Raw genomic sequence first — 13,567 nt, 5'->3', positions numbered from 1 at the left:
TTTAATATGCTGTAGTCTCTGCCCAGAATATCCTTCCCTAGTTTTTTTCACACGGTAAAACTTTACTGGTCATATACCATCCCATTCAAATAGCACGTAATCTGTCAGGACTGTGTTGGCTTCCCTGCCTTCCTTTTCTGAGTTCCCACATTAGTTTGTAGGTGCCTCCATCACAGTTCTTAACCAACTATACAGTAATTATCTCTTTATGTATCTGACTCCCCAATTAGTTCCAGTCCAGGACTATGTCTCCTGTGTTTTACCACTCGCAGTCCCCATCCTTCCAAATGAGTGCTCAATCCAGATTTACGACAGGTACAATCCCAGCTATTTGACAGGTTTTTTATAACTCAAAGGTAGATTACAATAATCAATGGGCACTGACTGCCACAGAAACCTGAACCATTCAGAAGGTAGGCAATCTCTTTGGCTTTAAATTAACTATATACAGTTGGATACCTCTTAATTAGCTTGAATAAATTCAGGCCACATTCTTTAATTTAAACAATAGTTTGACGTACATATCCTTGGGCAAATAGCTGTTTGAGTTTTCCTATTACATCCTAAGCCCTTGGAGAGCAGAAACCAGGTCTTGTTCAACTATGTATAACCCACAGCACCTGCACCAGATAAATGTTCACAATAAAAGGTTGTAAAATTGAATTCCCAGAATGAGTGGTGTCTTAGTTTGGGCTGCTCTTAACCCAAAACTGCAGACTGGGTAGCTTAAACCACAAACATTTCTACAGCTATGAGGCTAGACAGTCCAAGGTCAAGATGCTGGCCCACTCAGAGTTAGGTGAGGGCCCTGTTCCTGGTTTGCAAATGGTCATCTTCCTGTTGGGCCCTCTCTTGGTGAAGACAGAGAGGCTCTCATCCCTTTCTTATGAGGGCACTAATCCCACATGGGGCGTCATCCTCATGACCTCAGCTAACCCTAGCTGCATCCCAAGGGCCCCATCACCAAATAACATCACCTTGAAGCCTGCGACTTCCACACAGGAGTACTGAGGGACAAAACACTCAGCAATAGCAAATCGCCATATTGATATTTCACTACATTTTTTAATGTTCCATTTGTATCTTTGCAAGGAAACAAAGATATTCGATTCCATTTTTAGAAGAGTCAAACGGGGAAAATACATTCCTCCGCAACATGCCTCCAGCACAGAAACACAAACTTCGGACATTCTGATCAGGCAAGTTAGTTTAGAGAAAAGAGCACAAGGGTGCCTCATGCTCCCTCGTTTTGACTGGGGACCCATAGCTGATCCCCATCTCTATTCCTAAGTGGGAGGTTACTGCTGATCTAACCCCCTGCTCCAGGCGGGTGAGGTATGCAGAGCTTTCTCTCCTCCAAAGCAACACTTGTAAGGGGCCAGGTGGAGACAGGCAGCTCCTGATCCTTGTGTCTTCTCCAAGCTGAAGCATACTGAATTTTATGAGAAACATTCCTAAATGAACACAAACCTTTCACTTGATGGGAAGGGTGAGGAAGGAAGATGAGGGCAGCTTTGTACATTTAAACACTGAAGAAATGCTAAAGGAATGAACTAATGCCCAGATTTCAAATAAGAACAACACTCATTCTAGTGTTGTTGTTTTCTTTAAATGAAGACAAAACATATACAGATGTTAGCATAACTTCTCCCTAAACATTTGAGGGTAAAACATTTTTATTAATAAAAAATGTAGGAAGGCAAGAATAGATGGAGAGGTGGGAGAGGTGTTTGTGTATAATTATAAAATATTTGCTATTTGTTTCATTTGAGAGTTTATGTATCTACTACCCTTAAAGTTGCATTCCACAGGAGAAGTTACTGGCCAGTTTCTACTAGTTTTAGGAATCTGACATATGCAGGTGAGAGAACATTTTAAAACCACTTGCAAAGTTCTTTAGGGTCAGACTTCAGGCATTTTCTTCCTACTTTGAACATTCTTGCCTCTTTCCTATTAATCTTTGTGGTTTTTTTTTTTGCAGTTTCTCATTGGTAACTATATTATTGCCCCTCTTCTCTCCTCATCTCTACTGCCTTCTATTTCATCACCTTCCTTTTCTAAATTGTTTCTTAAGTTTTCCATCTTCCTAAATGTGAAATTCTGAACTATATCAAAAATACTCTACCCTGAAGATTTTTAAATGTAAACTATGCCTCTTATTGCATAGCCCAGTGTCAATAATTAAATATAACATTACTGATTCTCTTATCCAAAAAATAAATATTCTAAACTTAAAAAGAAATATTACACTGCTGGTTCAGCTATAAAGATAAAATAAAACCTCAGAACACATTCCATCATCATAAAATTCTATCAATAAATTAAAAAGTATCTTGAAACACAAAGAGACTGTAATTTTCTTTGACCAATGCACCCTCTTTTACTGCACAATCCTTCATGTTTCAGCTTTTACTCAGAAACTCATGGTTGGTATATGAAGCTATGAATTTAATTTCCTGGTGAATTCTAAGCAAAAATTTCCCCCCTTTTTATCAAAATGTTAGAATAGATTCTCTTTTTCTCCACTCCCTCTCCACTTTTATTCCACATCCTGTACTCCCGGAAAAGAGGGAGAGACCCTTCCATAGACTCCCCAGGAGGCTCCAGGGATCCTGCCTTCCTTGTAAGCACTCCTCTGGAGAAAGGTGTTTCCTGCCTGGGCTATATATTTCATTAGTGCTACAAATTCTGTGATGCCTCCACAGCTACTTTTGTCACTACCTAAAAAAACACAAAAAAACTATGTTTTTTTCCTCCCTCCAGGGAAAGTAACACATAATTGAGTCCTGATCTCCAAAGTCTCTCAAAATTTGCCAAGCTCTCCACTGGGATCTCACTAGAAAGAACCGGTGTGATCTTTCCTGGATAGGAGGGCAATTAGTCTATGGACTTCAGAAAGGCCCTGAGAGAAAGCATTATAACTCTGACTGTTCCTGAATCCTCCCTACGTGTTCCTTCATGACAAAGCCTCATCCAACAGAGGAGCCGATGGCATCCCAGAAAACACATTTCCCTAACTGTCTATTTTACATGTGTCTTTTTAGCTATAATGATCACCTCCATTAACACCCAATGCACTCACTAGTGAATTTAATATGAATTCTTTATTAAAAGTCACACATTACCATGAGAAGTGGAGAAAAAAACAAACAAACAAACAAACAAACAAACAAACAACAAAAAACCTCATAATAAAATATCAAGCCGTTCACCTTTATCCAAAACAAATAAGCTTAGTGATAAAGATATCATGTAAAGCTTATATATTACCCTTAATTTATAAGGGGAATTTATAGTCAGTTTTTAAAACAGTTGTTTTTGTTTTTGTTTTGTTTTTTTGCTGGCAGAGTCCAAACTAAAACTTAGTTACTAAAAAATGTGTGTGTTAGTACCTAAAAAAAAGTATATCATGTTCCCCATATTTTGTCTTCATATTTCCACTGTGTCAATGAGTTGGAGATGATAGTGTATAACTCCATTTTAACACATGGGAAATGAGTTCATAAAGATAACCTGTGGTCCAACACGAAGCTAACACAACCGAAGTTTGTTTCTTATTCTGCCTACCTCCAAACACATTTATTATTTCCCTGAATTATAAACAAGAAAAATAGCATTTGCCATCAGCAACAATAACAACAAAGTAAACATTGTCAATTTCTCTGGAATAGAAATCATTAAGGACATTTTGACCAAGGAAAGTCTAGTCCGATATTAACAGAGCTTATCTTTCTCTTAACCGTCACATTTGATTATATATATGGAGGCCAATAACACAAGTCATGATGATCTGGAAGAAAGCAGCGATTGGAAGTACAAATGAAATATGTTTAAATGTCCCCTTTATTTTGAAAAGGACTTTTTTTGTATTTCTAAATAAGTGTCCCTTTGCCAGAATCAGGACAATTAAGAAAAGGAATTGTTTCATAGCTTCTCTAAAAATGAAAACTTGCAAGTTTACTAACTCAACAAAATGTAGATTAAAAGCTCTAATATTTGATCCTCTATATCTATAAAATTTTTTTACAAGATTTAATTATTGTCCTCTAAGAGAAGTTACATTTAGGCAAAGTATGTTTCTGCTCATTCGAGATAACAGAACAAAAACACTCACTAACTAAAGACCCATTTTCTAGGCACACAATGCTATAGAGAGGAGAGGCTTTGGCCTTCTGCCTCAACTTCAGGGTTCTTTAACTCTACAGTGCATCAGAGTCGCCTAAAGGACTCGATAGAACACATGGCTGGGCCTCACCCAGGGGAATCTGACTCACTGGTTCTGGGGTGGGCCTGAAAGTTTACATTTTAACAAGTTTCCAGGTGATGATGATGATGATGATGACGATGATGATGATGACGATGATGATGTGAATCTCAGGATGACACTTAGAGAGCCACTGCTTTAACTCAGCCACCTACTCAACCACTGTGGAAGCCTCAATATGATATGTTTAATCATTCTAGATGAATATTCTGTGTGTTACGTCAGTTAGCTTTATTGACAAATAAAACCATTTCTTAATTAAAGTATTACTTTGGAATATCTTCATCACCTCTAAGTTGCAGACCATTTTTTGAAGCGTCACAAGATTATAGATATTTAATACATTAAATTAAAAATATTTTTATATATGTATCATATCTTTATTGGTAGTTCTTAGATAACTATGCTATTTGAAGACTCACTGGACTTCTGATTGGATGTTAAAAACAACGAAGTATGGCTGTAAGTGGGCAATCCCCGTCCTCCGGTCTTACCTGTGACTGGTGCATCGATATCCAGCAAATTTTTTTCCTGTCGAAGAATGGAAGCCCCCTCTGTTATTATTCTCAATGCAACACTCTCTTCCAGCCGGCCCTCCTTCATGAGATGTGCCTTTAAGATATCCACACGAGGTTTCCCATCGTTATCAAACACTTCCTTTGCTGTGAGCCGGTGACTTGGAGGAAATGGGACAGCTGAAAGAGAAAAAGTCAGAATCCTACATTAGCCAAAACTCAACAACAAACGATTCAGGAATAACCACCAGATATCTATCCTAATCACGAACCACCTATTCGAGTATTTTAAAAGTTCCCACATTAAAATGATCAAGGGCTCTCAAGAATTAAAGACTTCCTTTGATTCCCGATGTAATATGATTGCTTGAAAGGAAGTTGGCAGTAATTTCTTGCATCTTGAAGCTGCTGATTGACTTAATAAGAAAACAGGATATGGGCTTATGTGCTTTAATTAGGCAAACATCAATTCAGCAAAAGAAATCTTTCCTATAGATCCAACCATAACCAACTTGAGCAAAAAAAGCAGGCTCCTCCACTGGGATTGGAAAAATGGGAAAAGTTCTGGAGACTAGATCGCGCCTTCAGTCAGAGTCACATCTCTGAGTAAATGTATGGACTCGCTGTTTAAGGGGAGAACAGGAATCTGAGAGAAAAAGGGCAAAAATTCACAGAACCAGGATTTGTTTGTGTGTACTAAAGGAACATCTTGAACAGTAAGAGGACACTATGATGTCGGGAAGGAGACACATATTTAGGAATATGGTAAAAAAACCTCTGACTGTGCAGACCTACACCCAGCCATTCTCTCTCCCGCACCCTCAAGCCTTCTTAACAGTAAGAAGCTCTCCTACAACTACTGTCATTCTTCACATCAGTGAATACATCCATTTCTCCACTCATTCAGCTGGAGGACGTTCCATAAATAACCACAATGAGCCACGACGGGACTCCCAGGCCCATGGCAGAGGTGGCATCATGAATGTTAAATTTCTGGTAAATGGTCAATACGCTCCTTCAGGAAGGGAAATTCATTATTTCTCTATTTCACATGAGGGTTCATTTTTGGACTACTCAAATCTATTAGAAATATCTGAAAGGTGCATAAACACAGCTTCACATAATTTTCATCGGCCATATGCATTATGCCATGTGCATTAAGAACATCCCCTTATGACGGTTCCCCTCGGCAAAGCACACCTGATATTAAGGAATAAACCTGGCTCTCAAAGAAGCAAGAATGATAGTAGACCTAGGCCAAGAAATTCTGTGCACTCTAATAGCACACATTAGTTACGCAAGAGAAATTAGAACTACTTAAGTGAGAAGAAAAATCAGGAAATGAACCTGTACTAATGCAAGTTTGATTTTCCTAACAATCCAAGCATATCTACTTAACCTTGCTGCCGAAAACAAAGTGGCAGTGGCACACGCCATGGAGCAGCATGTGGCTTTTGTGGTCAGACAGACCTGGGTGCAAGCCCTGGCTCTGCTCCCTCACCAGCTGTGTGACCCTGGGCAAGTTAAACATCTCCCTATGGCTTCTGTTCCCTCCCCTGTAAAGTGGGGATTATATCTACCTGACGATTGTTATAGGAACTAAAGCAAATAGTAATAGTAACCAATATTTATAGAGTGTTTATTTAATGCCAGGCAATGTTTGGGGTAATAAAGTCAGAACAGTAAGGCTGTAGGATGAGTAAGACCTACGTACATGTGTTTATATGTAAAGTTATTGAGCCCCCATAACATTACCGTGGGAGACAAAGTTGATGCTTAAAACTAGGAAGCACCTCTTCTAAGATAAGCACCTAGAGATGAACACATAGACCCACTGAGTGTAATCTCTGACAGTCTGGTGCCAGTATTACTGTGTTAACAACTACTCCCCAGTGTTTCCTAGAAAGTACTTAAAACAGTGCTGAAAAAATAATGAGCAAATCACATTTTAGCATTGAAATTCTAACAAATACTGAGTGGTGCTTCTTATAAAGGCCACTTTTATTTCCAAAAATAATTTTAATGACTGATGGTAGAATAGCTTTATAATACAAAACATGATATAGAATAAAAGACAAAATGTGTAATTCCAAAGCATACGGTGAAATAAAAAAAATTAAAAAAATTAAGAATCAGAAGAAGAGAAGAAAAAGAGGAAATCTGGCCATTCATCTTGAGGCATTTGAAGAGTTTGTTCATCCCGTTTCTTTGTCTACCTCCTTTTTCTTGCCTAATACATATCTTTGTTAAGAAAACATGAAACAATTGCAATGGACACATTTTTAAATTTAAGTCTTCATGTAAGAGCATGGTTTGAAATTAGAAAATATGTGGCGACTCCTCAAAATGTCCTAGTTATAGGACAGGGGTGGAAAGGGGGAAACTTCAAAAGGACACATAGGATAAAAACAAGAGCTGATTTGTTTATTTGTTTGTTTATTTTTTTTATTATTATTTTTTTACTGACTTATCAAGATGTGAGTTGGACACTGTGGAGGTTTAGGTGACTCTGCAAAACTGTCAGGAAGAATTGTAGGAGAACCAGAGGGAAGGAGGCTGATTTACTGACGGGCATATGAAAGCAGTGGGTCTTTGCCAGGCACTCGCTGGCCTTGCTGAACTAAGGGAGACCAAAGGATTAAACCTGAAATAGCCCAAGCATTTAAGAAGGTGAGAGGCCAAAGGAGAGCACTCCAGGGAGGCATCGCCTTCATGAAGTAGACTTTATCCAAGTCCCTAGACTCTCTCCAAGGCTAAGATCGCTGCAACAACAGATGCTCCACTCTGCACAGCAGATCTCTTACCTCCCGTAATTGCTTATCCTGAGGTCACTGGCTAAGGTAAAACCACCCGCTCTGAGATACTGGAACTGGTTCCAAGTAAACAGGAGCACGAAGGGAGAGAAAAGACCAATCAGAAGCTCCGTTTCCGAATGGATGGTAGGGGCACGGATGAGATGGGCGCTTTACCAGCGAACCAGATGGAAAGGCCTGCAGGGAACCAAGATGGGCAACGAGGATGCCAAAGATCAAATGCAGAGATGCTGTCAGCAGAGAGAAGTTTTCTGGCATAAAAATAAAAGTGGGCTAATATCTGTGTGTGTGTGTGCACCCTTCGGCTTCATAAAGAAAATACCAGTCTTACAAAGGTCACATTTATTTGCTTTCCCTGTTCACCTGGACTCCTCATGCAGACCGGTGCCAAATATTGAGCAAAAGCTAGTTAGCCTGAAGACACCAACATGCTTAGGAAACACTTCTTTCACTAACTTGTAAAAGTAGCTATGCTTGAAACAATGAAGCCGGGTTCCCCTTCCCTCTTTTGCTTTGAGTATTAGCAACTGCTTTCATTGGTACAGGAACAGGCCGGGACTGGAAGCATGAAGTTTGCGTGTGCTAGTAAAAATGCAGAAATAATTGTTGATATTTGGGCTGAAGCTTTCCAAAACGATTTTCTGATAACTACCTATTAAGTACAGAATATGGTATTGTAATAGACTTCTTAGCAGCATTCTAGAAACAGAAACCCTCTCAGCTTTCTCCACTTCATGATTCCCACTCGATTTTACCACCCTCTCCTCTCCAATACAATATAGCAAAGTAGCTAAAATGCGGGGCCTATAAGTCCTTGACTGACTCCGAACACAAACCACCACAGAAGCCTTCAAAAGGCAAACAGTACACTTGATTAGGACTGAGTTCCCATGTCAATGACTGTGGAAATCTGGCAACGTCTGATTTCCAATGAACTGGGTAAGACACCGCTTCTTCTTTATTTATTGTTGCCACCAGAATTCATCTACCTGATACAGAAACAGGTTACTCGTCTGGAAACCAAAATCATGTGCATCCAACACTGGCATCGATATAACAATGATTGAAGTTGTTGGCAACTGTTCATTCGCCAGAAGAACAACACATTTCGGGTCAGAAAGCCACATAGCCATCGCCTGAGTATCCCCAGCCCTGGGATATGGCTGACTGTGGGGACCATACCTTAGGGGAGAGCCAGGAGTCTCCTCCTACAACCTGGGCTGGGTCGGTTCTAGACAAGCACAGTGTGCCTCCGTAGCCAATGTGATCCCCACTTTAGCCACTACTGAAGGGATTCCTATTACTTGATAGGAAATATTCAAGAGCCATTGTCCACGGTGATGCCTTTCCTAGGAGGAAAAGCAGGAAACCTGCTGCCTGACCTCTCTCCAGAGAGGCTGTCACACATGCTGACAAGAGAGAATCACACAACTTAAGAGAACATTTAGCTGAGTGACTTCTTTCCAAATCTTTGTTTTGTTTTCAAATGACATTTTTTCCTCTCAAATAAAATGGCATCTGAAAACTCAAGTATATCCAAAGAGAGTAACAATCAAAAGCAGCTTGCTTGCCTCTTTTCTCCTTTAGGATGGGTCACAAAATCTTGGGGCTTTTTGTGACGAAATTAGAGAACTCCCAATTTAGACTGACCCCTGACCGCTCTCGTATTAAAGAGGAAATTGAAGCCCAGAGAGAGGATAAGTGAACTGTTCAAAGTCAAAAGCTTAGTCAGTGGCAACACCAACACTAATCCTGAGGCCTCCTGGATTGTATTCCAGTACTTTCCCCTCTAGCTCTCCTCTGGCCAATATGGAATTGACTAGACAGGTGTGGCTGTTCAACACGTGAAAAATGGCTTGTCCACACTGAGATGCACTTCAAGTCTATAATTCAAATCTACAACACTTCAGACCAGGAAAAAATGTAAAGTATCTCATTAAATATTTTTATATTAATTACACATTGAGATAATAAGATTTGGAACATATTGGGCTAAAGAAAATGTATTACTACAATTAACTCCAGCTATTCCTCTTTACTTTTTTAATAGAGTCACTAGAACTTTTAAATTTACATAAATGACTTGTATTAGATTACTGTTGGCCAGGAGTGCATCCTTCTCAACAAGTAAATGAGAACAGAGTGGATGGAAATTGTATTCTATAATCTTTCTTCTTTTCCAGCTTTGGTTCCTGTAAAACTTCAAACTATCTCAAAACTGGCTGCAGAGTGGAATTGCTTTTAAAAATGAATGATGCCCAGGCCCATCTCCTAGAGATCCTGATTTGGCTTGGCTGGGGCAGAGCAGTGGCACGCTCTTAAAGAAATCCAGGTAGCCCTAGCTGGTTTGGCTCAGTGGATAGAGCATCAACCTGTGGACTGAAGGGTCCCAAGCTCGATTCTGGTCAAGGGCATGTACCTTGGTTGTGGGCACATCCCTAGTAGGAGGTGTGCAGATGGCAGCTAGCTAATCGATGTTTCTCTCTCATCGATGTTTCTAACTCTCTATCCCTCTTCCTTCCTCTCTGTGGGAAATCAATAAAATATATTTTTAAAAAAGAAAGAAATCCAGGTGTAATAATGTAAAGTCCAGATTGAGATTCGCTGATCTATACCATAAGTAAAGGCATACAAAACAACATGTAGTTCCAGATGTATTATAGAATTGTATACCTGAAACCTATATAATTTTATTAACCAGTCACCCCAATAAATTCAATAAAAAATGGGGAAAAAAAAAAAAAGATGGCTTAATACCCCGTCACCCTCCTCTGCCCGGAAACATGGTCCATGATGTCAATCAACCATAGCAAATGCAATGTCTTTGCAAGTCTAGACATGTCTATTTCATCCCTCCCTGTAATCTGAACGTGTTCAGGAACAGCTCTTGTCCCATATATCATGTGGCTTCTGTCTGCACAAGGGCTGTCTGAGATCTTAGGTCAGCACATGTTAAGAGAACAGCTTAAGGATATCACATGTCAGAGGCAACTTAAAACAAATTCTGGCCTGAGGTCCATATTGACACTCCTGCTATTCCCGCCTGGACATTTGTGTATGTCTCAAACTATGATTCTAATAAACCATATTGACTAATTAATCAACAATCAAGCACCTATAGCACTCACTCACTGCTAGGCAGTGAGCCCTGTGAGAAGTGAATGGCAGAGAACAAACATCAGCAGACCAGACTCTGAAGAGCTTACTATGTGGTATAATTATTAGTTTGTGCTTGAGGTGGCTGGAAATGTGTTAAACTGCCAAACCAAAGAACAAAATTTAAAGAAAATGAGAAAAAATGTAAGCAGTAAGAAAAACAAATGACTTTATCTACCTTAACGGGTTAACTGCTATGCATCCAAAATGGAAACCATCCCCATTTCTTCCATATGCACTGGAATATTTACAAACTTAAGTCACCACAAATATTCTTTACAAACCCAGAGATGTCACTAACATGTCTGACTTTAAAATTGGGTGACCAGAGTTGATATGGGAGGTTTTTGGCTATGGACGTGAGGGGCATGTGCGGGAGGTCTCTAGCAGCTTATGGAGTACAAAAGGCTAAGGTTATGCTTAGGCTCCTAGAAACTCTTAGATGCAGCTGCTTATTTCTTTTGTCTATAACATATAATAAGTATGTTTTTTTCAGATGGCTCCAAAAGATGAGGTTCTGTCTTTAAGGTAAATAATAATAAATAAAGCATGCTAACCATAAGATACAATATTCCAGCTAAAATACACATAAGTAGCTCCCATCATCAGTCACTAAAATGCGTGAAATCTGATGCTATTTCTGATTAAGAGCGAAGGGATCTGCCAAAGGAACCACTAGTGACCTTTCACTAAATTTTATTTGGATTCAAATATTAAGCAAGTAGGTTTGATTAATATTCTTTTGGGTTTCAAAAAATTATATCAGTATGAGGCTACATGTCCATCCATTCACATAATGTTTATATGCAAAGATATAAAAATTATGTTGTGAAGGAGAGAGTTTAAAACGTAACCTCAGCTAGCATCCAAGAAAAACTGTAGAAACTTACTAGTATCTTACTTATGTTATTCTATAGACACTTGTCACTTGTTTATTTGAAAGTCTCTGACCTTCATTGTAGATATTAATGCCTGTCAAATGAAAATATCCAAGTCCATCTCAAGTGTGGCTGAATATTGATCTTGCAAACAAAAACATCTGGTACTCCTTAAGCTAAAATAATTCTTCACATCAGGTGTATAAGTAAAACTCCAATTTATTAATTAGCTGTATGGGTTTTTGTTTTGTTGTTTTGTGTGTGTGTGTGTGTGTGTGTGTGTGTGTGTGTGTTTTCCTACTGCTATGATGACCTTGTCCATCCTTCACAGAGACCTCTTTACCTCTCTCCTGTGAATAGTACCATGCAAATCATGAGTCTTAAAATGTGTTCATTATTAGACACAGTATATGTACTGATCATTTTACTAACAAATAATACTTTATTTGGTTGTCCTGGAATTTACATGTAAATACAGCACAGTGGTATTTTATGTAACATCTCAAAGGTGTCAATAAAAAGGAACTATGATACTCAAAGCATTTATTAAAGTAAGAGATCTTTTTTGCTTTGGCTTACAGAATGTATATTATACACAGTACTTTTTTAACCTAAATCTGAAACATGCTACAAGTAATTCTTTAATACAGATCAGAAACTAATTTAAAAATTATTGTTCTAACCGCAAGCGATTAATAAATGATTAGTGAAAAAGAGTACCTCAATAGTACAACTAGAGAATTTTTTCATTATCTACATTTCAAAATAATTTAAATATGCTTATTATTCTATAGCTGCTCCTTATTCTTTGCATATACAGCTTTTCTCATTCTCTGGCCACTATGCAGTGAGTGTGAATACTCAGGGACACGGGAGAGGGTGACAGTTCACACCCCCTCCACAGTAGTCTTGGGTAGTTCCAGCAAAAACCTGCTTTTATATGAACAACAAATACGTAAGTATCAACAAGTGAATCTAAAAACCAAGGGAATTAAAAAAAAACCGATGAACAATATTAACTATTGAATATAATAGAATCAGAGGTATGGAAGGGGAGTGGACTGATGATTCTCAGGGAAAAGAGGAGTAGGGGGTGCGGGAAGAGACTGAACATAAACTACACCTATGGATGAGGACAATGGGGGGTGGGGAAAGGGCAGAGGGTGGGGTAAGAACCTGGTGGAGGGGGAAAAAATGAGGAACTTTTGAATAATATGAATAATAAAGGTTTATTTTTAAAAAAAGAAAAAAGAAAAGTTAAAAACAAAAACAAAAAAACCTTTTAAATTTTGATTCTTTGGTTGGTTCATTTAATTACTAGAAAAATTGCAAATGGGTTACATAATAAATTATGTAATAATGATTCAACATGAAAGATTGAGAAAAGTTTAAAGTGTTTCAAAATATTTCAGCATTACTAAGAACCTCATATAAAAGCTGATTTCTTGTTCTTAAAATATGAAAGTTATATGCACGAGTCCAGCAATTAACATAGGGACCATGCCAGTTAAATTAGTTTATACATGTATATGACAAAAGCAAAATTATTTGCACTAGTTTTGATATGTGATTTATAATATTTATGGTATATGGTATATGACATGGTATATATGATAAAGACTAAGAATATTAGTTAAATATTAAATGTTTTAATTTAAATTAAATTACTTGAAATTTTTTAAATATATAAATATATTGAAAATGTGTTTTTTTATATAAGGGTTTACTCTATAGTGGTTTTTAAATTTAGAAATGTATTGTCAGCCTTGGCACTGTGCTCAATGGTTAGAGCATTGGCGTGAGCACTGAAAGGTTACAAGTTCAACCCACTCAAATATATTAGATCTCTGTACTCTATTTAGTGATTACAGCAGTATTTTAAGCAAATAGTATTTATACTAATTTCTAGAACAGCAATCTCATAGTAATGTATAAAATTCT

General features: G+C 38.1%; 1 protein-coding gene across 2 annotated transcripts in view; it reads right to left on the bottom strand.

Annotated features, from left to right (window-relative positions):
* The window catches only part of PPP3CA (protein phosphatase 3 catalytic subunit alpha), a 298,586-nt gene that overhangs the window by 145,643 nt on the left and 139,376 nt on the right, over positions 1 to 13,567 (bottom strand). For both annotated transcript variants that reach the window (XM_084873825.1, XM_084873826.1), the window contains exon 2: positions 4,759 to 4,959. In XM_084873825.1, the coding sequence (XP_084729951.1) occupies positions 4,759 to 4,959 (201 nt within the window). The remainder of the gene's footprint in view (positions 1 to 4,758; positions 4,960 to 13,567) is intronic.

Source organism: Pipistrellus hanaki, assembly GCF_964339955.1.
Source record: "Pipistrellus hanaki genome assembly, chromosome: 1".
In the NCBI taxonomy this organism is placed as follows: Eukaryota; Metazoa; Chordata; class Mammalia; order Chiroptera; family Vespertilionidae; genus Pipistrellus; species Pipistrellus hanaki.
The sequence above is the reverse complement of the archived record's forward strand: the minus strand, read 5'-3'. Positions and strand labels throughout refer to the sequence as shown.